Below are 26,301 nucleotides of genomic sequence, written 5' to 3' on the forward strand. Positions count from 1 at the left end.
TATAAACGCTATTTTACTTTATAGTCTAGTGATTTTAACACATATTAGTTAAATTATTGAATGTTCTGCTAATATTAAATACAGTAAAGTAACGCTGTTATTAAACTATCATAAATAATTCTGTACTTAGAACTATAAAAATAACTTGTATTTTATCTTTTATGCGAAAATGTTTTAAGGAATAATCGCTGTAAAATATTTTTGATTACAACTAGTCAAGATTAATTTTAGTGCTTTAGTGTAAAATAGATAAGGCTACTTGACACATTTTTTAATATTTTTCTCTTGAATCATCAATTTTGCAGATAAATCGATGAAAATTCACAGGTAGCTTCAATAATACTTAGTCTTTAATGTTACAAATCGACAACAGTTGACAAATGTAAAATATTTTTTTTCATTAACTTACCCCATCCATAGGGTAATTAAAACACTTTATATATATATAGTTGAACAATTTATTTATGAATAAAATGTTAATTATATAAACAGAAAGTGTTAATATATTGTTTAATATAATAATTTTTAAAAGATTTATTCACTATTATTATAAAACTAAATATTTTAATCTTTCTGATAAATTGTTCAGAAATTTGGTAATTTTAATATTTATGAATTTAGTCTTCTAACGATATTATTGAAGCTAAAATATATTAAAATATTAGATTTTAAGACTAATTTAAGTCTAAGATAAAAGTTTTAAAACTAAATTTTACTTTAACTTATGATTAAAGATTAATTTTTGTCAATTTGTACTATTTAGTTTTTTTTTATTTTATTCGGATTTTTAAAAATTAATTTTATTTTCATATATTGAAATTTTAATTAATAGTTAAATTTCATATATTAATACGTTTTAAAAATACGTTTATAATTTCCTTTTTATTTCAATATTATATTTTGTATAATGAATAACTAAAATTTAAAATTTTCCTAAAAATATGATAAGTAAATTGGTATAATTTTATATTTGTTTACTTATATTCCTTAAAGACAATCGAGCTGTATTAATTTTCTGTGTAATAACTGTAGCCAAATTTTCCTCGTCTTTCTAACTGAATCTAGATAAAGTAATTTTTACTTGATGATAACAAATAATGTAGCTTTTTAAACTTTAAAAGTTAAAAAGAAAAATTAGTTTTAAATTTATTAGTTGATATATACTTAGGCAAACTAATTGGGTATTTTCAGTATTCATTCAGTATTATTAAATCTAAACATTTTAAACGTCAAGATTATATAGTTTTTAATTTTGATGATAACTGATATTTATTATCTTCCCTTGAATTGTAGTCGTAGAACAATCAAACATGCTCTTGTGTCGAGCTAAAGAGCAATACCTATTTATCTTTTACAATATGTCTTACTTGTACATAAGTTCAAAAACTGCACACGTAAAGTTTAGCTTCGATGCGAAGCTGAGAAGGTATTAATTTTACTATGATGTGTTTTTTTTTTTTTTATGTCTGTTGCCACTTTTTCTTAGCTCTCACTGGACCGATTTCTTTCAAAAGTACGTCAAAAGATCACAAATCGTATCTAGTTGGAGACATTACCCTTAAAAATTGAAAAAAATTCCCTCGTTTCCCGATAANGTTGGAAACATTACCCTTAAAAATTGAAAAAAATTCCCTCGTTTCCCGATAATGGGGGAATTATCCAAAAAAATTACAAATTTAAAAATCAGTAAATTTTGTCATTTTTTTCACTTTTTTTTCTTAAAACTTCCATAACTTTTTCAAAAATGAACAAATCAACATAATTTTTTTTTATACTAAAACCTTAGATATTTACCTTTCATTGGATATCATTTTTTTGAAAATCTATCACTTAACCTGCTCATTGAGGGGTATTTAAAATAGCAACTTTTTTACAAAATATAACTTTTTCAACTTAATTTTTGAAAATGTTCCGGAAATACTGTGTCCTTTAAACATATATCAAATTAAAAATTATTTTATGTACTATAAAATAAAAAAAAAAATTTGTCCCGACGACTTATCTTCTATGCGCAAATGGCTACCGTATTCAAAAATATGCTATTTTAAATTAAATACTATCTTCAGATTTGCATCGAAGCGTTTTTTATGATTGTGATTTTAATCACTGTCAGATATCATCTATACTGGACCCCACTATGCCACGACCCCACTGTGCTGGGTTTTTTTTTGAAATTTAATTTTATTAAAATGAACGTCTATTAATTTGCTTAAAAAAGCAAAGTCTAAAATCTAAACAGATTAAGCTAATACTATTTTTTTTTGTTAATTTTTCCTCTCCTAAAAGTAGTGTTTAGACTTTTATTACTGATTTATTAATATTGAAATTCAATTGTTTTTGATTATTTATCAATTTTGATTGTTTATAGACAGTATTTAAATTTTTGAATTTTCGAGATCAATTGATACATTAGTAAAGCATCTAACTTGAGATGATAAAGAGAATTAATTATTAAAATTTAATCAAAGCACCGTCATTTCTACGCGCTTATACACACAAACATGGAAAATGGCCGCGTACATGTGCGTTAGAATTACGCCGAGCGTGACGGCCGCAGTGTAAATTGTACGCCTCTCCGTTACGCCTCCTTTTTTACTGTAATAATCTAGCAAAAATCAACGCGTTTGTGTGTTTGCGACCTATTTCCGCTTGATGTTTTTTTCCTAATTTACACACATATTAAAAGACAATAATTTTTTTCCATCCATTTATTATAACTTTTGTAACTGACTAGAAACTATTCTCGCTCGAATACACTTACATGCTGCTGTCGACAACGGGACGTCGAATGATGTCTTCTACGTGTTGTTGTAAAAAACTGATGTACAATCGCTGTCTGTACCGTCGGATTCGATCGATCGATAGATTTTATTTATAATAATTATTATTATCGTTACATTATAATGTTTCATCAGAGATCGAGTCGGCCATTAATACACATACACGCACGCCCCTCGTAAAAAAAAAAAACACATAATGATAACGTGCCTGGCGCGCGCGCGACCGACGACGCCTGGTGTTTGTTGTGCAGGAAGTGTAATGTATAAATACATATATTCCACGTCTATTGTTCCTCGGCCTGCACAGCCAAATAGAGAAAGTACCGCTATACGTGTACCATTGATATTGTGCGCGTATGTTGTGCGAGGCGTATAAATATGATATTGAAGAAAGTGACGTATTTAATATTTTTTTGTTCGCAAGCCTTGTGCTTGTTGGCGGCAGGCTGTGTGCCTCCCCATACTACTCGTACAGTTGGTATACAGCCTGAAGCATTTATTTTCTCGCCAATAATAATAACACAACAATTGGCAGGTCCCGTGCATAAACAAATAGAAGTCTTAATATACTTGCCTCCTCTCCTTGTCCCCAATAAATTTCCTCCCTTCTATTACTTGTTAGTGTTGCCACTGCGTCGTTAACAAAATTCATTATGTTTTTATCTATTGATATTGCGAGTTATTGTTTTTTTTTTCACCTGTTTTTTCCTATGATGCAACTTATTCATCGCATTGATCTATTAACATATTAATTATGCGCAGCATTAGCACTATTGAGTGAATTAACAATTTGCGTAGGACACAATGTACACAGTTTTGCTTTTGATGTACATTTGCAGTCCATTTTTATCAAAAATATTTATGAACAACAGTAAAAATTTTGCAACGAATTTACATTAGGCAATTCCCACAGCAATACGTAAATAATTTTGATGGCGTTTTCTTCAAGAAGATATGAAATAATAAATACGTATTAATTTAACGCCTTGAAGTTATGATTATAATTGATTAGTGTACTTCAATCATGTGTAATTGACATACTACGGCTCTACTCTCCTCATTAATTAAACTAAGAACGTGTCGAAACTAAGTCGTTACTACATAAAAAAGTATTTTTGACAGCAATGTTACTAATTAATTACTTTTCCATCATAAAAATTTTGTAGTCTATATATTTAAACGCATTCGTCTTCGTAAAAGTTCTGAAAAAGTATAATTTTCTCAAAATTATGTTTTCATCTGATAGCTGTTAAATAATAACAACCATGTTGACTGAAGTTAGGCATTTCTATTTACAATTAAATACATTTTTACCACGTGGCAATATTTCTGTTTGCATTGTTAAAAAAAATCGTTGTGTTTTATTTAATTTGTATTCGAATATTAGTTTTTGATTTTAATATCTCTTGAGTTTAACAAATGTATCGCCTTTAGCATGTTCGAGATAAAGGTTAGATATTTGTTGTATTTTCGATGTTCACTATATTTTTTATTGTTTATCGAGAGTTGTTTTAGTCCCTCTTAAGACTTTGAAGTCTCAAGGGAACTACTTCTAGGAAACTAAACTAGCAATGTTTATTAACTATTTTTAACAATTATATGCAACAGTAAACTACGATGCATTCAAGTGGGAAATATGTCAATGTAAACGGCTTTTATGAGAAAGAAGATTAATTGTTTGCTCGACTAGCGCTAAACATTATCTATGGCAAGATAATAATTATCCAATATGTACTTCTTCCACTTCAATTTGATTATTGTTAGCAACAATACTGCAATGCGATTGTGTGATGTCACCGGGCACGTATTCATCATTGGACTAATTATTTAAGATTTGGAGGTTTCAGAATATTGTTCTTGGATAAATTAGGTGTGAAAAATATCATTAACGTCGTACTATGATGTGTAATATTTTTATTGGGAGAGACAAAAACAAACATCTTTGCAATAGCCTAACGACTCATCTTAATTATCTTTATTTTACTGTTGACGTCGGTCCAAAGTTAGCCATAAGTATACAAACACGAGATTGTTTTTTACATGTATATTTAACACTGCCATTAAGTCAACACCAAACGATTTGTTGTTTTTAAGTAGCTTGAGAATATTGTAATTTATGTGTATGTGTATAATGTATTTCGCAGTTGAAAATAATGATAATTGACACACATTTTTTTTTCTGCTGCAGCCGCTGCCTTGACGGCGGACGTGTGAAATAGTTTACCGAAACCGTCTAAATACATTAATACTAATATTTATAACTTACTCTGTGTAGCAATAATGATAATAGAAGCCGTCAATATTAAGCATACAAAGTACGTGGCTTCTACGGACGTAAAACGATTTTTGGATGATTTATCGCGCTGCCTGTAACGACTCCTGTCACTGTACACTGAAACGTTTTTATTTGGGTCTCTTCAAATCATACATCATGCACTTTATGCTTTTTCTTCTGGTTCATTTGTATGGTTTCGTATAATAAGCAACCCGCACTTTTTACCGTGAAATAATTAGACTCGATTATTGTTAATGCCAATCTCTGGTGTAATGTACAATTAACGTTTTCCAAAAGAGAAATGTTGTCGGCAATGCGTAGGACTGGAAATTTTTCTGCCTTTTGAAAAACATTTCTATCTTACGCTTTTACTCGAATTGTATGCGCGTGGGCGTTTGGTTTTTTTCCCCTAACGATTCATACCATTTACTGTGTCAACAGAAGTAATTTTTAGAGCTTTTGTGTACGTGTCCGGAGGTTGAGAAAAAGATTAGCGTAGGTATGCCATGCCGTCATCCGTCGTGGACCGTTCAAGTGTTTATTTGTACACGAACATTTTTGAATAATAATAATAATAGTAAGGAACACATTTTTTCACTTCTTTACCGCGTCTATAAGCGATCACATTATTTTGAATAGCGCTGAGCAAACAATGTACAGTCAACAAGAACATAAACGTTTTGACTACAACGGCGTTAAACGTTGTTGTCATATTATGAATTTCTCAACGATAAGCTGTTAAATCGTGTTATTTCTATCTGACGTTAAGTCAAATCAATACTGATTGATAAGGTTCTGGCCGATTTGGATTTAGTGCCAGTCGTATACCTGTCACTGGCAGTCTGATGGGATGAGATCGATACGCGATCCAAAGAATGATCGGATATTTTTATTGACTTTTTTAAACTTATTTACATAATATCCGAAGTAACGTGTTTGTGTCGTTTTTGATGTACCGCATCACCGAAAGAAAATTGCCATTCAATTTTACGACTTGTTTGAATTCTTCTATTATGCGTTTAATTTGATTATTGTCGATACGTGTGTACGCAGATCAAGGTTTTTTTATCAGCTAGCCACAGTGCCTACACGAATCGTCCATGTGTGTTCTTTTAGCCCATGTAACGCAACCTAACGGCTATGTACTACAGCTTGTGCAACAGTTACGGCGATTGTAAAATGTATAACTTAAATAGTATATTGTTAGGTGTTTTATAGATATTATGACCTTCATTTGTTAATTAAAAATTATTTTAACTTTTAAATACGCCTATGTTTTATGACGATATGAAAAATGCTTTATGGTTGTCATCACACAAGTCGGTGTATACGTGCACAGATTGTCTTTGATTTGTTGACCACAAAACTGTAGTATCAATTTGGCAAGCGATGAAGTTTAACACCCCAATCAATTTCGAGCTCACCAAGGCTGGTGCAGTTTGGTCTTACCTTTGTAGAGTGTCTCATTCATTTATAACCGCATAGATTATTTAAATTTCCAAATGTCATTAATCACTGTCGTTATGATTACCCCTTCGTTGGACGCGCAATAAACTAACGATTTGTCCTCGAAATCCAACATGATTAAGTTTACTGTGTTAAATTGACAGATCCGAATTGCGTGTTTTGATCTCTTTACATGTTATTACACACATGTATACGAGACGTTCGGAAGAATTGATAAAATTTTGATTATAACAGACTATCGTTAATAATTTATTTTGAATAAAAACAGCACTTGGTTGTTGTACGCTAAGAAGAACATTCCATGTCCTGACGTCTAACTTGTGATGATATAAAAATGATTTTGTGATAGAGCCTAACCTTGAACGTGGTGTTTATTTTACACGTCGTTAAATATCTGGTACAGTCAGTTATTATCATAATTGTTTACTAAGACTCGGTAAACATTAACATGCTGATCTATCACAGAATTAGTATCAAGCCATAAACTCTCATTAATAAATGATTAATCCTATCATTCTACAAAACAACTCGATTTACTATTACTAGGCGGGCCTTATTTAATTGGACCATGCTGCGATTTTGCGCGTTGATTTAAAAATATAGATTTTTATCTAAGTATTCAAAAAATTATGTTTTTTTTGGTCCTCGTTACATGTGTGTGTAATCATCAATCAGGAAGAGCCGCTGCGGTTTATAACAAAGTGCAGTGACGATTATACACACAATAATAATGACAGTAATAATATGATGGGTAATTTAGGGTCTATTAAATTGATGATCGAGATTTGTAACTTACGAAATGCCATAATTATATCTGACTAATTGTTCTTATTCCTTCTGATAATGGCAGACAAATTGACAGCTAAAATTAGCTTTGAAAGTGGAAAAATTACATATTTTATTTTGTTAGAATGTGTTAACAAAACTGTGGGTAATCCAAATATAAACACTCAACGTGTAAAACTTGATATATTTTTTTAATTAAGAGTAATTTAGTATAGTATAGTATACAATCGATAAGATTACAAAAACGTATTAAAATAAATCGCATTTCGCATGTAATTATTTTTGGGCTTGTACACAAAAGCTTTCAATTTTAAATTTATAACTTACTCGTATACCACGTTTGATGCTTTAAATTTATTTACTTATATTTCAGCAATAGACAATAAATTCGTTCGAAATCGGCGTACTCAAAAATGTTTTAAGAGAAGTGCCACGACATATATGATTTGATCGTTTTTTTTTTCACGTCATCTAATAAAATGCTTACCCTCTCAGTTCAATAAAATATAGTTGACAATAATTATAAAAATAGTATTCCAGTTTATGGCAATAGAAATTTGTATGTTAAGAGCATTTTTAACAATATAAAATGCCCTTTAAATGATCATTTAAAAAATATACTTAACTCTTTATTGAAAAAGGCAGACTTGTGAGAGGATGGCGTATAAATATATTTTAAATTTATAAAGTTTATGTATAAGTTAATTTTTCTTAGTAGTTGTTTAATAACTAGAAAGGATGCGTTCAAAACTTATGTATAGCACTTGTTAAAAAAGGTTGTCGAAATCCCTTTATATACGCCAATGTTCAAAATTATTTGAAATATTTTCATTATTCGAACAGGAAAATCTCAAATTTTTAACCTCAAAATTTATTACTGAACACGATTATATTTGTAACGCGTATCATAAATAATGATTTTGAACATTATTTAACATGATTAGCAATGTGTATAAAATCGACACATACACTAAAATAGTATATATTAGTACAATGATTAGTATTAATAATTATTTAAAAATTGATGATAAGGTTTTTATAAATTATAGTTATATTTATAAGGCACTTAATTTTCAATTAATATTAATACATACTACTGGGATAAGGTAAATTACATTTGTAAACAAATGTAGACTGTTTTTCACCTTAATAATCACAACATATGTTTTTTCGTGTTAAAATTTAAAGTGGCAATATTGATTTTATTTGCAACTTAATTAGCAATTACTGGACGCCCAATAGATTATTATTACTTGAAGTTTTATTAAAAACCAGAATTGCATATTTTTTACTGCCGTGGCGTCATTATTTTGCGCGCCAATGGAAGTTGATGGTGTTGCCTTTGAACTCTGCGCTGCCGCCACCTGTGTGTTGTCATATTTTGCTGAACAGGTTGTACTCGTATAAATAATAATAATAATAAAATCCAATGGTACACGTCGAGTAATAGTTATAATGAGCTAATGGAGGCGTAAGGTATGATTTTTTAGCTTTCTGTAATTTAGGGTAAGGTTTAGAGCGGATGTATCGGTAATGATTTATATTTTACAAAAAAAATCCAAATAAGTATTCGTTTCTCGATCGAACCGTCCACTCGTGTCGTTGCGGGCGGGCCACACAACATAAGGTGTCGGTTCATGAGACTTTTGCATATAATGACATCACGACGGTGTAAATTATGTTATACTAAATTGCATGTTGGAGCGACCAATGTGTTGCCGTGAAACCGCTGGAGTTTAGGAAAATATACTACGGGCGGTTATGGCATGTTTATTAATTTGCAACCATGAAAGTAGATTTATCGTCCATAACTAGGGACACGGTAGCGGCAAAACGAGCGTTAATGACAAGGCCCTGGTGGACTTTTACGATACCGTAATGACCGACCTAAAACAGTTGTGGGGCCGCAGGCAAAAATAAAAAAAAATTAACCAATAAAGCACAGTTAATGTGTGGCATTCGCGCGCGCAATTCATTATCGGCAATGACTGATTTTACGACAGCAATAGTTACGCACAACCACCTCGAGCGTTGCGGCATATCAGTACCTCGGGCTACAGGCGGTTTTATATTGGAAGGCTTATTATTAACAATATTGTTACGATTCTTGGTATTATTGTTCGGCCTAATGATTAGGTACGTATTTCTCGCCAATTCCGGAACGATGTCTTGAATACTTGTCGCGCACTGTTAACATTTGTACTGTGGCTTATAGGAATACAATGTAGAGGAGTACTCAAGTACATTTATGGCTCTGCTACAATAAATCATTATCTATAGCGGTGGGGGTAAGTTAGGGGTTTAAAATTATCACGGACACTATTGACTTGAATGTGTTGATCCAAGCAATAACTCCCCTATCTTTTTACCGGTAGTGCCCTTTTTAGGAATAATTTTAACGGTTATTTGCTGTGTAGGTTGGGAATCGATCAAGTCCCTCTTGAAAAAATTAACCAACTATTTGTTTTGCATGCACTACGATACACTGTTTGGGAAATGATGTTCAACAGCATTTTATTTTTACAATAGAACGCGTATATTTTTATATGGTAAAAAGTTTATACATTTTATTATATATAATACTCTATATTCTAAACAGTATTTAGTGTGATAATGTACATCACTGTTTCAATATCAATTAAGTTTCATTTATTTCCAAACAAAATATTCATGTTTATTAATGCGTCATTAAAGTGATATTAATTTATTAGTTTTTATTTATAGTTGAATAGAATCATATCTTGCAGATAATAGTTTCGTATTAAGTATGATTTTTATTAGATAAATCGCGCACTCAATATTTTTACGACAGTTCATATATTTTATAGCGCATAAATTTCATAATGTAGTTACCATAATACTTGTATAAAAAAACATTTTAGCTTTTAGACGATTTAAAATGTTTAAGATTCGATGGAAAATTTAATCACGAAACAATTTTAAAAATTTAAATAGTGATAAAAAAATTGTAATGAGTTATGAGAAATATGATGCGTTTTTAATTGTTTTTACGTTTATTGTCTATGCAATTCTTCTTTGGAATTATTTTATATCTTGTAAAATATATTTAAATTAACAAAATAAATGATAAATTTAAGGGAAAAAACTATAAGCTTTTTAGGCCTCTACAATTTAATCCATCAAGGATAGCTTTTAAACGACTTGTTTAATTATTCAATTTTTTTTTGAAAATACAAAATTTTTTAGTGGAGGGATTAGTCAGTAATTTTGTTGGAATTCAATAACTCAGAAAAGTCTTATGGTTTAGTTGTTAGTTGAATTAGATTTCTGTAAATTTTAATGAATTATCAATGGAAATTAATAATTATTTAACCGATTCAGTTGTGTATGGATAGGGTTGTTTATGTATGTAATTCAACGATATGACAAGTAACTGGATAAGACTCTCTACAAAAGGCGAATTCTTGCCGGACAACAGTGACAACAACACACAACATTGTTGGGCCTCCTCCACCCCTTTATTTCGCGCTGGGGTTGTAGTGTCCGTCTACTCGTAGACAGGGGGCGGATCCGTGTGGTTGAAATGCCGGATTGGTCCGCCCGTTTTCAGACAATCGACAACCGATAAGGCGCGTTCCCTCCCTCCCTTCATCCGTCGCTTGTGATTATTATTCTTATACGAAAAGAACTGAGAAGAAGAGAACATTTATTTTCTCCTCCGATTCCCTCTGTGCTTATATTATTGTATACTCGACATCGTCGCCGCCACCGCCGTTGATTAATGATGATTTTCTATCAATGATGTACGTTGTTGTTGTTGTTGTGCATAACGTATTCGGAGCCAAAAGGCAAAAATCCTTTCCTTTTTTTCCGCCGATAATGTTTTTCTCGTATAATCGTGGCGGCGACCTTTGATCCTCATGTCGTGATTTATTATCGGCGAACAGCAGTGTCCAGCCGTGTGTCCCTTGAGGAACACCCACGCGACACAATAGTCTTACGACGAGAATAACAATAATTATTATTATCTCGGTCTCTTGGGATCGCTATCCTTTGGCAGTCATACGAAAATTGTCCCATCGCGCAAACAACAATACACGTTCCATGTTAGTGCATAATTTGTGCAAAATGGCATAGTCAAAGTATTTGTCTATGACGTTAAAAAATGTGTTCCCGGAAACTTTATTCTCGCTTGAAACGGCGTGGCGGTTATGATGTCGAGTGGGAGCGGGCGAAGGGGAACCGAGTGTGAGTCGGATGCTGTTGCTAGTGCAACCTTCGAACGCCCGACCAGGAGATGGACAGCAGTTTGTATTTGGATGTCCGGTAGCTCAGATAAGTCGCGCGGATGTTTTCCTCTCCGGTGTGCAAACCTCATGAACACATAGTATCGCGATAAACTTTTTTTTAATTTTATTGTCTGTATAGGAAATGCATTTTCTAATGTATAACATGTAAGCAAACGAGTAACGGAGTGCGAATTACTAATCTATTCGAATTAATTGCACTAGAATGTTTAATTTATCTGCCTTAAGTGTTTGTGAATTGGTTCATATTAATTAAAATTCAACTCGTTTAAAATGTCAGCGGCGATATGATTACCGAAAACACGTGTAGATTTGAAGAGTTGCAATCGTTGGCGATTTGCCGAAATAGATTTGATTACTCGGATTACTCACAAGTACATATTTCATCATGTATTTTAACTTAATTTTAACAATTAGTTAATGCTCACAAATAGTACAAGTTTATAATAATTGTTGAAGACTTCACTTTCAGTTAACTAACTTGGTATAAGATATTTTTAAAAACTTTTATTTTCATTACTAACAATTTGTTAAACTCAGTAGGGCCATTTCACCAAAGAATGAATAGCTGTTAAGAGTTTTTCACCACTCTATTACACTTTCTTTTTTTACACTCATAAAACTCATAAATATAAGTTCTTTAGAAAATTGTATGTAATTATAATATAAAAATATTTATAATCAACTAATGCAAACGTTTTAATTTAATTGTTTGGAAATTTGAATTTTTCAGTGAACAGTTATTGTAACATATTATAACAGTTGTTATAACATGATATTGTATCAAAAATTATGATAATACATTAGGCCATAATTAAAATATTTTCTTGTTAAAAAACTACTAACTACAAATTATTAGAAAAGGTTAGAAAATTTTTTAGTCAATAACAACTCAGTTGTGTTCGTTCACTGCTGATGTTGTAAATTCATCTGTTGAAAATTATATCGATGGATTCAATGTTAAAAAAACGATTTTAAACTAATAAGAATTCATTCTGAATTAGTAAATGTTAACTTGACATTTCAAAAGTGTTTTAAGCTATTTAACTGAATGTTGTTTATTTTTTTATCATCATTGAGTTAAAATTGACTGTATTTATATACCTTTAGTTTAAGAAATGATAATTTATATTCTCTAAATTCTGGTTCGAAATTATCGAGTTGCGTAAAATGAATTGTGTCCTAATTTTTGCTCGAGCACAAATATTATCGATTCATTATTACTTTAACTTAAGCTTAACTACAAATTCATTACATATTATGAAAACTTTCGAATTGTCAATCATTTATTAATCATATCATTTAATAAGATGTTTGAAGGTTTAAATTGACCCTCTTTAGTTAAGATTTCTGGTAGACTGATTTTTAGGATTAACAAATTATTATTAAGATTCGAAATCGCCTTTAATATTTTGGGTATTATTTTTTTGATAAAATTCATTTTTGTAAAAAAAAATACCGCTAGATGATTAATAAATATCGCACCAAATTTTATTATACTTAAAATATTAATTTTATTTTCTTCGCTTTACCAATTATATAATTAAAAAAATTATTCCATACTCACGTTGAAATTTCAAAATTTCACAGAATAAGCATTTTAGTTTTTTACCAAGAATTCTCAAATTACACTAATGTATCGTCGTTTTTTGTTGATATAGCTTCAAACAATTTAAGTTATGCTAATTTGTTTGTACTTTAAGCTGTTTTAACGTGTAATTATGACTACTTTAATATATTGTGTTTTTATCTGTAAATTAACTAACGTATAGACACATATGATTTTTTTGTCCTATTATTAATGAATCAAGTTTTATATTGTATTATTATTATTATTAAGAGTCGGGTAACGTGTTAGTCTGATCATTATTTCGAGGAGGCGTTCATTGTCGCCGCTCAGTTAAGTTGTATATTCACAAGACTGTATTTTGTAAGTCTTAAATTACTCGAGCAACATACGCGTTCTGTGTACAATGTCTATTAAAGTAATTAGGCTTTGGCAAACAGCAGCCGTCTCTTTTTTTCTTTATTTTTTTAAATTTACAGTTGACTGTCCTTCAAAAAAATTAAACTACTGGTCAACTGCTTATTTATTCCACACAATTTTCCTAATTATTTAGCACCGCCCCCTATTGACAATAGAAAATAAGGGGACCATATTAGGGATGGATGGATAATAATAATTTTTTTTAGAGCTCATTTTAGTAAACTTACAAATGATTTGCACGCCCTTTCGTCTCTAATTTATACCTTACGCATCTTACCACATTTTAGTTACGTTTTTATGTACAACGACTAATTCTTTCATTGTATGCCTCGTGACATTATTATTGCAATTTTTCCTATTACTATTAAACTAATAAGTTCATATAAAAATAAGCACAATGCTGAAATTATAACTTTTGTGCAACGGTAAGCCAAATCATGTTTTCCATTTTTCAACGAAATAATTTTTATTGAAAGGTTTATATTTTGATTTATTAAGCAATTGATAACTAATTTTCTCATTCATCTTAAAAGTTATTGAAATTTAAAATGTTAGTTTTTTACTTTTCTTCTTTTGATTTAAAAAATTCAAAAAGATGAATCAATCAGGTTACTTTTAAACTTTGAAAAGAATGCTCTAAATAGTAAGCAGTTTTAAACGATTTATAAATTAAAGTATAAGTAAAATAAAGTATAATTATATAATTGTAACTTGTCGTTACAAGTATAGTAATTTTTTATTAGCCAGGACACAATTGGTTACGTATAATATTTTCTTTTATAGTACTTCAAAATAGTTTACTTTAATAATTCAACTTTATTGTAATTTTCAAAGTGGCCCGAGTAAAATCAACGAAGTTTAAGTTTGGTGAGTGTCGACCACTTTACCGTTCAGATTTGTTTAAACGGATTTATTATAAAAAGTGTATTTGCTTATAATTCAGTGGCCGAAATACGTTTTTTACCGCGGCCACAGTAATTTTATTGTAAGTCTAATAGTGTCTACAAATGAATATTTGGATTTCGTTAGCGTAACGAGCATTGCGCGCCGGAGACTGCATATGAATTATTTTATTTTACCTTAATTAAGACCACAAAATAAGTCTTCAGGGCCCAAGTAATTTTTTCTCGTGTCGTTTGTGTACGCGCCTAATAAGCCGTCCGTCATAATTATTATTATGCACTTTAATGGGCTGATATTCGTCAATGTTACTTTCTTTGTGGGCATCTTCGTTATTTTCGGGTCATTTTGAGAGCGTCCGAAGAAAGCAATACGTTTTGTTCGTCGAAACAATGCCAATGTGTCAGCCGCACACGACATCGGCTTGTAATCGGATTACACGCTGTCCGCCGATAAGATCATTTTAATGTCATTTTGATTCGTATTACATGTTTTAACGTGCCGTTATTATTACAGGAGCTCATGATAATTTGCAAACGCCACGTGTTAAGTGCTATTGTGGCTGTTATTATCACACGTATAATTGTATTGTGCGCGTTGTCGGGATTGTATTTTACGAGCGTTGGACGTGTTGGGAACCAATGATTGGTCTTGCACGGGACGTCCGAAAGGTATAAAGGCGTATTCATATAAATGCCACCGAGATAATGATTTATTCGCCTGATGCCGTGTCGTCGGTGCCGCCTCGCATTCAATAATGTTCTCGTCCAACACGATATTACATACATAATGACTGCAACAGTAGTAATTATAATTATAACGATAAAGTTATCCGTTTATTATCGAGTACGGCCGCCCGTCGAATGCAACCGCAGTCGGCGTTCATATTATAAAGAAATCATCCGAAGGATTGCACGCGCGAACTGCATTAAGTTTTTTTTAACTTTACTCTTTAACGTTACCGCACATTAACAGTCTCCTGCGCTCTGAATCTAATATTGACTTCATTATTAAGCGATATATTTTCGTTTTTCAACAACACTTTATTATTTGACCAATTACTTTTTGGCGGCGCTCATTAGGTGCAATCATTGTAGTAGAATTTTGTCCAAATTCAGTACCGTGTAGTTTTCGGTGACCATCGCTGTGATCTCGAGGACGGCAGACTAGTTATTCCTCTTTCCCTTTTTCGCGATTTACAGCCGAAAACATATTTAACGTGTACTCTGCAGTCGGATGACGACAAATTGTCTCGTTATTTATTTTTATATTAGTACCTAGTGCGCGTTAGTTTAAGCAATTATTATTTTATTTACTTAAGGTCGTCAGAAATCCAACGTTGTCGTCGTATCTTAGGCGTCCTTGGACAGTCAAATAACGAGAGAGAGAGAATAACATCAATCAATAAGTGTGCTCGAGTATGCGAGATGAGTAAAAAAAAAAAAAAATTACCTGTACGACGTGTGTGCGTCAAAGTATGCACCGAGTAATAGTGGTGAGTTCGTCGAGTACTTGGGCACACACGTCGTGCGGGTGAGAAAAATAAATGTGTCGTCCCCGATATTCGTGTAACGCGTAATACCTTGCAGCAGTAGTAGAGCTGCGTATTACACGCGGATGAGTCCATTTAAGGACGACGAGATGGGAATTCGGTGAGAAAACGTAAGGTGCCCACTTCACACATGACGATAATGTGTGTACACCGTCGTCCAGCACCAACTCGTGAAAACTTAATTAGCGTCTCCGGACCGCGATTTATTTAACGCGGTAATGTAACGCTAATGATGTTCGTTCGGCGGTTCTAATGGGTTCGACGTCCACAGTGCGCGTTTATATTGAAGACGCGCGCGCATAACAAACAAATTACGCTATTCCGAATTAACAACATGACTCGCCGCCCGTGTATTTCTCTCCTATTAAACACTATATTGGGGAGAGCACCAGGACGATTATTATTATTAGCTGTTTGTGTAAATAATGTTTTTGACAAATGGCCCTATCAGTTGCTGCTCCGCACATTGTTTCCTTCTTCGTAGATCACACCTGCGGTCGTATCTCCTTTCATTGGCCGCGGGTGCTCGTTGCCAAACTTTTTCGTTATTTTTATTGTCTATTTTTTACAGTAATTGTAATTACTACGACTTGTATTATTCTCGTGGATCGGCCGGCCTCCGATACTTTCTCTAGATACGCCTTGGCCTCACAGTTACAAGTTAAAAGCGGCGGGGCATAAGTGTAATTAACAACGTCTATGTCAATTCCGTTAGAGCTTTTTGATATATTTACGGCTTAGCGCACGTGCGTTTTTTAGTCATGGATTCGAAAACATTTCATAAATGATGGGATTTTAAAATGTTTAATAAAAGAAAAAACTCAATTCTCCAAATAAAATCGTCACGTCAAAAGAAGGAAAAATAATCGGACTCTAGACGAGCGCCCAACCGCGATAACCGAGTTTTTATCCATAATATTTTGTTAGACGCTAAATCATAATAATGTATTGATATGATCCTTTGTGCCGTTTTTGCAGACTCGTTATCTTCTCGCAGTATCTCGTGGGCGGTTTTAAATATTTTCTAAAAACGTTACTCTGCCTTGTTTGTTTTATTATAAAGTTTTTACGATTATTCAGTTACCAATGTCAATTTGAGTGGTTTGGTGCCGTCGTCAAGTGGGCACACAGAATTATTTAAGAATTCTATTCAACTGAAGCGTCCATAGAGCACTTGGCGCGACGACGTCGTCTTCGTCGTCCACTTTACCGCATATATAACGATAATAATAATAATAATAATATCGAGTGCGCTTTATAGTAGCGAGTAGGTGGGTGGGTAGACGCATGTGAAGGTACGAGACGTCAGTCACACGGGGACCTTATGTGGTGGTATGTACGAGGTTGTAACGAAAAGGATGCGGACTGGCACGTAGTAAATGGTAGCAATGAGAAGTAGAGCCATTAAACCTTTGTGTACGAACGTGTGTGTTGCCCGGCGAGGGCAAGACAAGGACAGACATAGACACCTCAAAGATAAATATTTACTTAAATATTGTGCGGTCGGTTGGGAGGATTAACGTTTGACGTACACGGTAGACTGTTGTCGTGGACTCTTCAGTTGTGTTCGGCCAAATGTGTTGACTTCGCTACACGACACACGAACATGTAATTATCATAACCACTCGAGACGGCCGGAGAAGAATTCTTCGAGGAGAAAAATGGTCTCGGGGTTTTATTTTTTTACAGTAAAAACGGCGACCTCTCCAGTCTTTTGTACTGCATTTTACAACTCAACAGATACACTGTAGTTTAAGGTTCATTTCGTTCGCGTAATAATTACAATTTGTCAGTTTTCTTTCCCCTGAAATAGTATTGCTTCATCGTCTGTATTTCACGACTTGTTTTTGCATTTTGTTTTGTCTTTTCATCTGATTAATAATAAAATGTTATTTCTTATCTTATTGTTGTCATAATTAACCAATACTGTTATTTAATATTTTATCCGAGCTGTATTAATTTATATGAGTTTCTTTGAAATCTCTACATTTGCATACATCTTAAATTTTCTTACCCGCCAAACAATTATTTTAGAATAAACCTTATCGTTGCTTTTGCACACCACTTTGAAATACTTGTGACTATAACCTCGGTATTCTACAATTTAGTTGTGCAACACTGCTGAGATATTGTAAAGTCATAAATAATGATTTTATGGTCGTTTAACCGTTCTTTTTTAATGATCGTATTTGTGTGTACAACAGTAATCGCGCGCATGTAAATGCTATCGAAGATGCATTTAACTAGAAAATATTAATAATTATTTACAGAAATTGGTTTATAAAAATACTAAAACGTAATTATTCATTCAACGCTTTTTAAGAATCATCACCCGATTTCTATGATTATGCTCCTTAGAAGTCTTTGCTTAAGCATTACGAATAGCGTTGAAAAATTAAACGGAAATACAACTACTATGCAACAGATAGACTGTTTTTTGAAACAAGTGACATAGTGTTTAAAAAAACAGGGAAATGATCATCAAACTGTTTTTGTTGGATATCGTGTGTCAAACAAGAACGGGACTTAAAAAAATACACGATTGATTACCCCGAGGAGTATTTTCTCTAGGTCCCGAAATTATGTACGAACAGTAGTAGCTGGCTGTTAATGATGAGCCGTTATTACATGTGAAAAAATGAAAAAAAAAAAAACAAATATCAAAACGTTTGCCGTGGCAGTAATAAAGTGGTTATTACATTTTGAAATGTAACCCGTTAATAATAATTATTGGGATATTATTGTATTTCATTACGTCTGTATGAATCTCTCTAATGTTTTTATAAAGATTTATACATTGGTGCCGTGTTTTAGTAGTGTATGCTATAATGACTTTATTGTCTTTACAAGCTGTACACTGGGAAACTGACATTAACCGACCGGTCGCTTATAAACGTGAAAGTGCCGTCGTTTATCGCTTTAGTCCATTGACGTTATTCTAGTCGGCGTAAAAAGATATTGTCCGTAATAATTATTACTCGGTACAGTGTTGTACTTCTTCCATACAAACACACCACGATGATTATTAGGTCAATTTCATATTGTTAGTGTAAATATCGAATAATAATATCGGACGTATTCTAAATTAAACATTTGTACCGCAGTTTTACGAGTTATTTTTTAAAATTAAATATATAATTGTTTCCTAAAAAGCCTTCTAAACGATTCAACGTTATTGTAATATCAAGTTTTTCTTGTCATTTATAATCGTACGCTGTAATTAGCGATCTGTGTTCCAATGGATTTAGTTTAAGAATGTGTACTTCAACATGCTGTGCCGTGCAATGCTTAAAAAATCGCATAGAAAATAACTATTAAAATATATTAATGTAGCTTTTTATGTAAAATAAAGTTTTGATTTGACATTATTTTCAACCCGTGTGTTTCTTGCAGGGAAGAATGGGTTATGCCAGATCTGGTGGAAACAGCATGGACCAACGAGGTTGGCAAGATTTGGCAGCATGTAGTCCGATGTTAGCCTTTCCTGGTGAAGGTCAGCACCAACATTACGCACAACATCCGTCCACTGTCAACTACCCTGGCCCGAGCATGTATCATCCGAATTCTTCGGGCAACGTTCTGCTACAAAATGTCAGTCTATGCGCTCCACCACACCCACCTCCACCAGTCACTACATCCGATATGAGCCATGGCTCATCATCACTGCACCCCATATCCCATTACCACCACCATCCATCACCCTTGGGTAAGATATACGTATATAAGTAATTATTGTTTTTTCAATAAGGTCGAGTAACTCGGTTAAGTAATTTAGTATTTTCATAAAACTCAATGTTTTCATTTAGGTATCTCAACTAATTGTAATCTTAGCTCCGCGGTGGCTACGTCTCTCCATTTGCCTAGCAGCTCTTCAGAGCAGTCGCCGTCGTTCAAAACTGAACCAACGCAACATCAACACGAAATGATGTTCCCTTATCAAGTCAGTATTCTTTCTTTTACTTCGATCTTCAAATTCTTGTAAATAATAAATGTCAGAGTATTAATTTTTTGTTGATTTTATTTCAATGTAGAATCATAATAATGAAATGACACCGTCGTCGGATGGTTTACTGTCTTCAATATTAAACGATGACGATTTGCAATTAATGGATCCAGCAATGGCACCAGACGGTAGTTATTATTATTTCGGTTGTAGCTATTTAAAACGTATCACTAATATTTTTATGCATATAAAATTAGTTTTACTTTTATTTAATAGAAAATCTAAAGCTGTTGTGTTGTTTGTTATATTTAGTTGTGTAAATATTATCACTTATTTAAAGCTTATATTTGCAAAAAAATCGACTGATTTTTCATAAAATTCATGGGCTTATATAGCTAAAAAAAATTAACGAATAAAAATATCGTTTGTAATTTATCAAAGTATACATATTAAAAATGATTTACTGCGTTTACTAATTTATATATTAAAATTATTTTTACAATATTTTATGAATTATATAGGCAGTATGTATCCAGTTAGAATGATGGATAGTGCAAGTTCAGTACCTTGTAACAACACTATGAACATGGTGCAGAATAGTAGTGCTGGTGGAGATTCTGACAGTGCAGTAAGCTCGATGGGGTCGGAACGTGTACCTTCATTATCTTCAGATACAGAATGGATGGAGACAAATTCTGATAGTGGACACAATGAAGTTTATCCTTCACATTTACACCAAGATTATGGGTAATTATTACTTTTCTTTGTTACGTATATTTCTTATGGATTCGATTCTATCTACCACATTATTATGTTTAGAAAAATGAGATGGTTGGATAATTACCTTTATTCTGGTAGTGGTCGAGGTCATTCAACCCCTCAAAAGAAGTATCAATTGTATGGAAGGCGTATGGTTGATCCAGCAGCAGGTAAACAAAATTTTTGATACTACACGTATGAATATTTATTTATTTAATTAATAGTTTTCATTGGTTCATTTACCCATGGATGTTACTTCTTTTTTATAAATCGGTAACCCTCATGCTGTTTTAAAAATAAAACTTAAACCAATTTTTTTTAGTCTGGCTCTATAAACCTATAAATTGACTAACATCTTCACCATAATGATTACCCAACCAACAATATACTATTATCTAATTAATTGAATTAAATGATTATCATGTTAAGGTACCTCAAATGGTTCTGAATCGTCTAGACAAAACCTTGCTGGAAATATGGTATCTGATACACTCAACATACCTTATGACATGTCTTTAAGAGATGGAATCCCAGTGCCCGGTTCTTCTCATTTTTCAAGACATATTGCAGGTGGGGTAAAGTTATAAATATTAATATTTTTAATCATGAAATATAATATTTGTTTAATATATACAAATTTAAGTTAAAGCAAGTTAATTAATTTTTGTTGGAAGTTAAACCTTAAATGTTTTAATTGATTAAGGTTGCTCAAGATTGTTAACTCCAGAACACCAAGTAGCTCTTAACCACACTTATGCTATGCCACCAGAAGGACTACCCAGAATACCTCGTACAAAACTCAAGAATAATTACAAAAGAAGTGAAGATGAACAATTAACAAGAGATGAAAAAAGAGCTAGAAATCTTAATATCCCAATAAGTGTGGATGACATAATAAATTTACCTATGGATGAGTTTAATGAACGATTATCTAAATATGACCTTTCTGAAAGCCAATTGACATTGATTAGGGATATAAGACGTCGTGGTAAAAATAAGGTAAATATTAATTTATATTTTATTTAATAATAAAGTATTAAATACAAATATTTAATTGTCAAGGTGGCAGCTCAAAATTGCAGAAAACGAAAATTAGATCAGATACTCAGTTTAGCTGATGAAGTTAAACAAATGAAAGATAGAAAGTTTAATTTATTACAAGAACGGGAATATTTAATGACCGAAAGGATGAGAGTGAAAACAAAATATGATCTTCTTTACAACCATATATTTGCTGTATGTAATTCCTCATTCTTATATTTTATGAAAAAAAAAAAACATTTAAATTTGATAATTTTCATTAAAATACTTATTTATTCATTAATATAAAATAAAAGAAAGCAATGTTATCATCTCAGTAATGAACAATTGTCTTATTTTCATTCTTTTAGAGTTTAAGAGATCCAGACGGTAACCCATACTCACCATATACACATACTTTGCGTGAGCAACCTGATGGTAGTGTCAGTATTGTGCCGAGAAATAATGTAACCCAGACTGAACGGAACCCTCGGCCTAAGCAGTCTAAGGATAAGTAGTTACTTGTTTAGAAACTGCTTGAAATTATGAATTTTATATTTTTTAAATGCTGTGATATGAAATTATTGATGGTCTTGGCCATCACAAAATTATCAGGGAGCCGTGTGTACTTAATAATTTTGCTCAACTATTTGCAAGTTTTTTTTATTATTTTCCCAAAGACATCGCAGATCATATGATTTCTCCTTGATGAAAACTTTATTAATTTATTTTTAAATTAGGTTGTATTATTTTTTATGAAAAAGTATAATTATAAAAAAAATTTTAATGAATATTTTAAAATAATCGAAAGATTTAGGACAGATTTTGTTTTATTGAATATTTTTTGACTCGCATTAACATTTTATTCACAGAACAAATTATTCTGCTCAATGCGTGTCACCTTTGACAAATCTCTCATTAGTTATTTTTTATAATTTTTTTCTCCTTGATAACAAGTTCTCTTATTTTCTTTTAATAGGGAAATGGAAGGTATTTGGTTGAATTAGAAAATTTATAATTTATTATTTTTATTTTTAATTTGGTGATTTTCTAATTAATTTATTGTATATTAGCTTTTCTTTTTCTCTCTGTAACCAAAAATGTATTGACAATCTTATATGTCACTGCGTTTTGGGCTTATTAATATTGTAAAAATTTATAAATATTTAATATCTAAAGTAACATGTTATACATATGCATTTTGTGTATGATTATTATTAGTATAAATCTACATAAAATGTTAATACTTATAAAAGTTAGACAGTTCTTTTGGTAATTTTCTATTTTTGGTGACTATATATCATAATATAATTTTGTGACTTGAAGGTAAAGAGAAAAAAAACTAAATGTATTATTTTTTTTTGTATATTATTAATTCTTATATTAAATAAACATTAGTATTACTAAAATATCATTTGTGTATTTCTTATTTTTATAAAGTTAAATTATGTCAATTTTTCTTTTAAACAATATATAATTTTTAATTTACCATTAATTTATAATACTATAAACTATTTAAAATTGAACAGTATTTACTACTCTACTTAATACTCACACAACAAAGAGAAGTTATCATAAATTAGGCATGTCAATTAATGAGAAATTTTCCCTTATATATATTTTTAGCTTTGATGCGAAGCTGAGAATGTAATTGGTTTTACTATGTTGTTTTTTTTTTTTTGGTGTCCGTTACCACTTTTTCTCAGCTCTCACCAAACTGATTTCTTTCAATGATACGTCAAAAGATCACAAATCGTATCTGTCGAAGACAATACCCTCAAAAATTGAAAAAATTTCCCTCGTTCCCTGTAAATGGGGGAAACCTCCAAAAAAATTAAAAATTTAAAAATCGCTAATTCTTGAGATTTTTTCAATTTTTTTTACTTAAAACTGCCATAACTTTTTCAAAAATGAATAAATCAAAATAATTTTTTTTTTATAGATGCTTAATGTCTTTACCTATTATTTGGTATATTTTTTATATAAATTTGACCCTAGACCTGCCTACAGGGGGGGTTTTAAAATGACAACTTCTTCAACTTAACTTTTGAAAGTGTTCCGGAAATACTGACACTTTTATATATATCTTAAATTAAAGCTAATGTAATATACTTTATTATGGAAAAAAAAAATTTCAGACTTTATTTTATCTTCACGGTGAAAATAGCTACCCAATGCTATTTTTGTGTGAAAATTCTGGATTTCGTATTTTAAATTTTTAAATTTATTATGCTATAACTTTTTGAAAAATGTATGGATCAACACAATTTTTTTATGAAAAATAATATTTTTTAATAATCCCTTTTTCATTCGACATACTTTATTTTAATCAGGATATTAATAAGGAACTAGCAGATCATGTAACTTTTGGAATAATCCACCAATTTTTTTAAATTAAACACTATCTAAAGATTTGCATCGAAGCGTTTTTAACACGCTTATATTAGTTTCACCTGTATCTATGTATGTTTGTAACTCTCCAAACGCCACGTGTTATCGCATATTCCGTCGTCTTGACTAGACTGTTTGATAACGCATTCACCCCACCCCACGCCGGCAATACTATTCCTGTATAAATTTATTTTTGACTATCGTACCCGTACATACGTGCGTGTCATCAATATTATATATATATAAACATATTTTTATTTTGACTGACCATTATCATCCGCGTGCATACGGCTTACTGAACACCTGTATATTCCTACCGCCGTTTTTACCTCAGGTATAACGTTATTCCGACCCGCCCGCCCACAAAACACGGCTATACCTAATGCATGATACGTTTACGTACTCAAGTCGCTTTACATGTATATATATATATTCTAATTACTATTAAAGATATATATATATATTAACACACTTTATTCTTATTTAGAGATATAGAATTCATTCATTCCGATTACAAAGGATGAATCCAGTATCGTCATTTTTCGTCACTACCTCCATGTTCCGGGAGTGGGTAATTTACGCGCCTGCTGCTTTCCTTGGATGTGGTAGTCGTTTCTCAGACTCCCTCCCCGGAATCGAACCCTGATTTCCCGTTACCCGTTACAACCATGATATTAATAGTAACTACTATCATAACATAAAACTAAAAAGTGAAAAATAAATATAGTTTTTTTAAACTATATTTCTTTTCATCATAAATTTTATAAATGTTATTTCATAATCCATAACAACAACAAAAACACATTAGAAGTGTGAGAGTCAAAAATGCAACTAAGATATCGACAATTTGATTATGATTTTTATTTATTTCTATGTAAACAACAAATGTAAACCATATCCTACTAGAAACACTGTATTCTTTATTAACCGACACCTGGAGGGGACACCCATAGTTACCGTTATTTTGACGTCATCACGAATGGCCCCCTCACACTATCTTGGCACTATCTTTTGACGTCACCATCACTGATTTAACTTGGGTTATCACACCACCTGTGTGACGTGACCACTAAAATACTCATACTCTCAACCCTATCAATTTCACTTGTTGGAACCTTTAAGGGTAAAAACACATCATACCATTATTACTGATGTTGCTTTTGGAATAATCCAACGATTCCTTGCTGTTTTCTATTAAGAGGGTATCATTATGCCTCCCTCGTGATATCAGTGTGACTATTGGTTTATAGGCTTTTTATTAAGTAAAGAAAATGAAATTCGTTTTTAATAATGGTACATATTGAAAAATTAGTTTCCATTAGATAACATTTTTTATAGTAATATTTGTAATATAAGTTAACAAATACATGTATAATATAAATAATTTTCAATATGTTGTAATTTAAAATTTTTCATTATAAATCATAATAATATTACCGACACTATTCTATTTTTAATTTATTTGAAAAACAATTTAACAAAATATATTTTTAAGTATGCAAGAAAACAAATTGAAATATTATTCAATATTAACAAAAATAACAGTTACATAAAGTGTACCTTAAGTGATTAATAGATAATTTAACATTATTTTCTTTGATAATTGTACTAGAATTACTATATACTTAAAAAAAAATGAGGTCATAAAAAAAAAATCTAATTTCAGGTTTGAAATCAGCATAAAAATTTGGTTTAGTAACGTATTGATTTATTCGTCTATGAACAATAAAAAATGTTTCATTTTAGTGATATGATTTTACTGTGAATTTACTAAAAAAACGAATTTAATACTGCTATTATTTGCAAAGATATTTAATTAAAAAAAGCTAAGAAAAAAATATTTTAAGCTAGTTTAGAAATTCAGTCATTTCTCTTAATTTAGTTGAAGCAAAATATTCAAAATAAGTTTAAATTTATATCAAATGCAAGTTAGATTTATATATCTTTAATGAAAATCGGTGGCCTCATTTCTATAGCAAATTTTTGTAAGGTATTTTAAAAAAAATAATAAAATCCCATAATCTACCTACCTAAATAAACCTTGAAAAAATAATGTTTTCTCAGTTTCTCACTGAAGATAAAATGAAACTCAATATTATTTTATTATATAATAAAACATTGAAAAAATATTCAGTGCTTTACCATACTAAGTTAAAATTAGTTAACGATGTGA

At 31.3% G+C, this 26,301-nt stretch overlaps 1 protein-coding gene across 6 annotated transcripts in view; it reads left to right on the forward strand.

Annotated features, from left to right (window-relative positions):
- Nucleotides 1-22,923, forward strand: part of LOC126895427 (segmentation protein cap'n'collar) — a 54,627-nt gene extending 31,704 nt beyond the window's left edge. For all 6 annotated transcript variants that reach the window (XM_050667264.1, XM_050667263.1, XM_050667267.1 and 3 more), the window contains exons 7-15: nucleotides 19,409-19,721; nucleotides 19,822-19,955; nucleotides 20,047-20,146; nucleotides 20,480-20,705; nucleotides 20,778-20,887; nucleotides 21,147-21,287; nucleotides 21,421-21,716; nucleotides 21,780-21,953; nucleotides 22,109-22,923. In XM_050667264.1, the coding sequence (XP_050523221.1) occupies nucleotides 19,409-19,721; nucleotides 19,822-19,955; nucleotides 20,047-20,146; nucleotides 20,480-20,705; nucleotides 20,778-20,887; nucleotides 21,147-21,287; nucleotides 21,421-21,716; nucleotides 21,780-21,953; nucleotides 22,109-22,255 (1,641 nt within the window). In that variant the 3' untranslated portion in view covers nucleotides 22,256-22,923. The remainder of the gene's footprint in view (nucleotides 1-19,408; nucleotides 19,722-19,821; nucleotides 19,956-20,046; nucleotides 20,147-20,479; nucleotides 20,706-20,777; nucleotides 20,888-21,146; nucleotides 21,288-21,420; nucleotides 21,717-21,779; nucleotides 21,954-22,108) is intronic.
- Nucleotides 22,924-26,301: the final 3,378 nt, after the last annotated feature.

The sequence above is a fragment of the Daktulosphaira vitifoliae genome, unplaced genomic scaffold (genome assembly GCF_025091365.1).
Source record: "Daktulosphaira vitifoliae isolate Bord-2020 unplaced genomic scaffold, ASM2509136v1 Scaffold_1, whole genome shotgun sequence".
In the NCBI taxonomy this organism is placed as follows: domain Eukaryota; kingdom Metazoa; phylum Arthropoda; class Insecta; order Hemiptera; family Phylloxeridae; genus Daktulosphaira; species Daktulosphaira vitifoliae.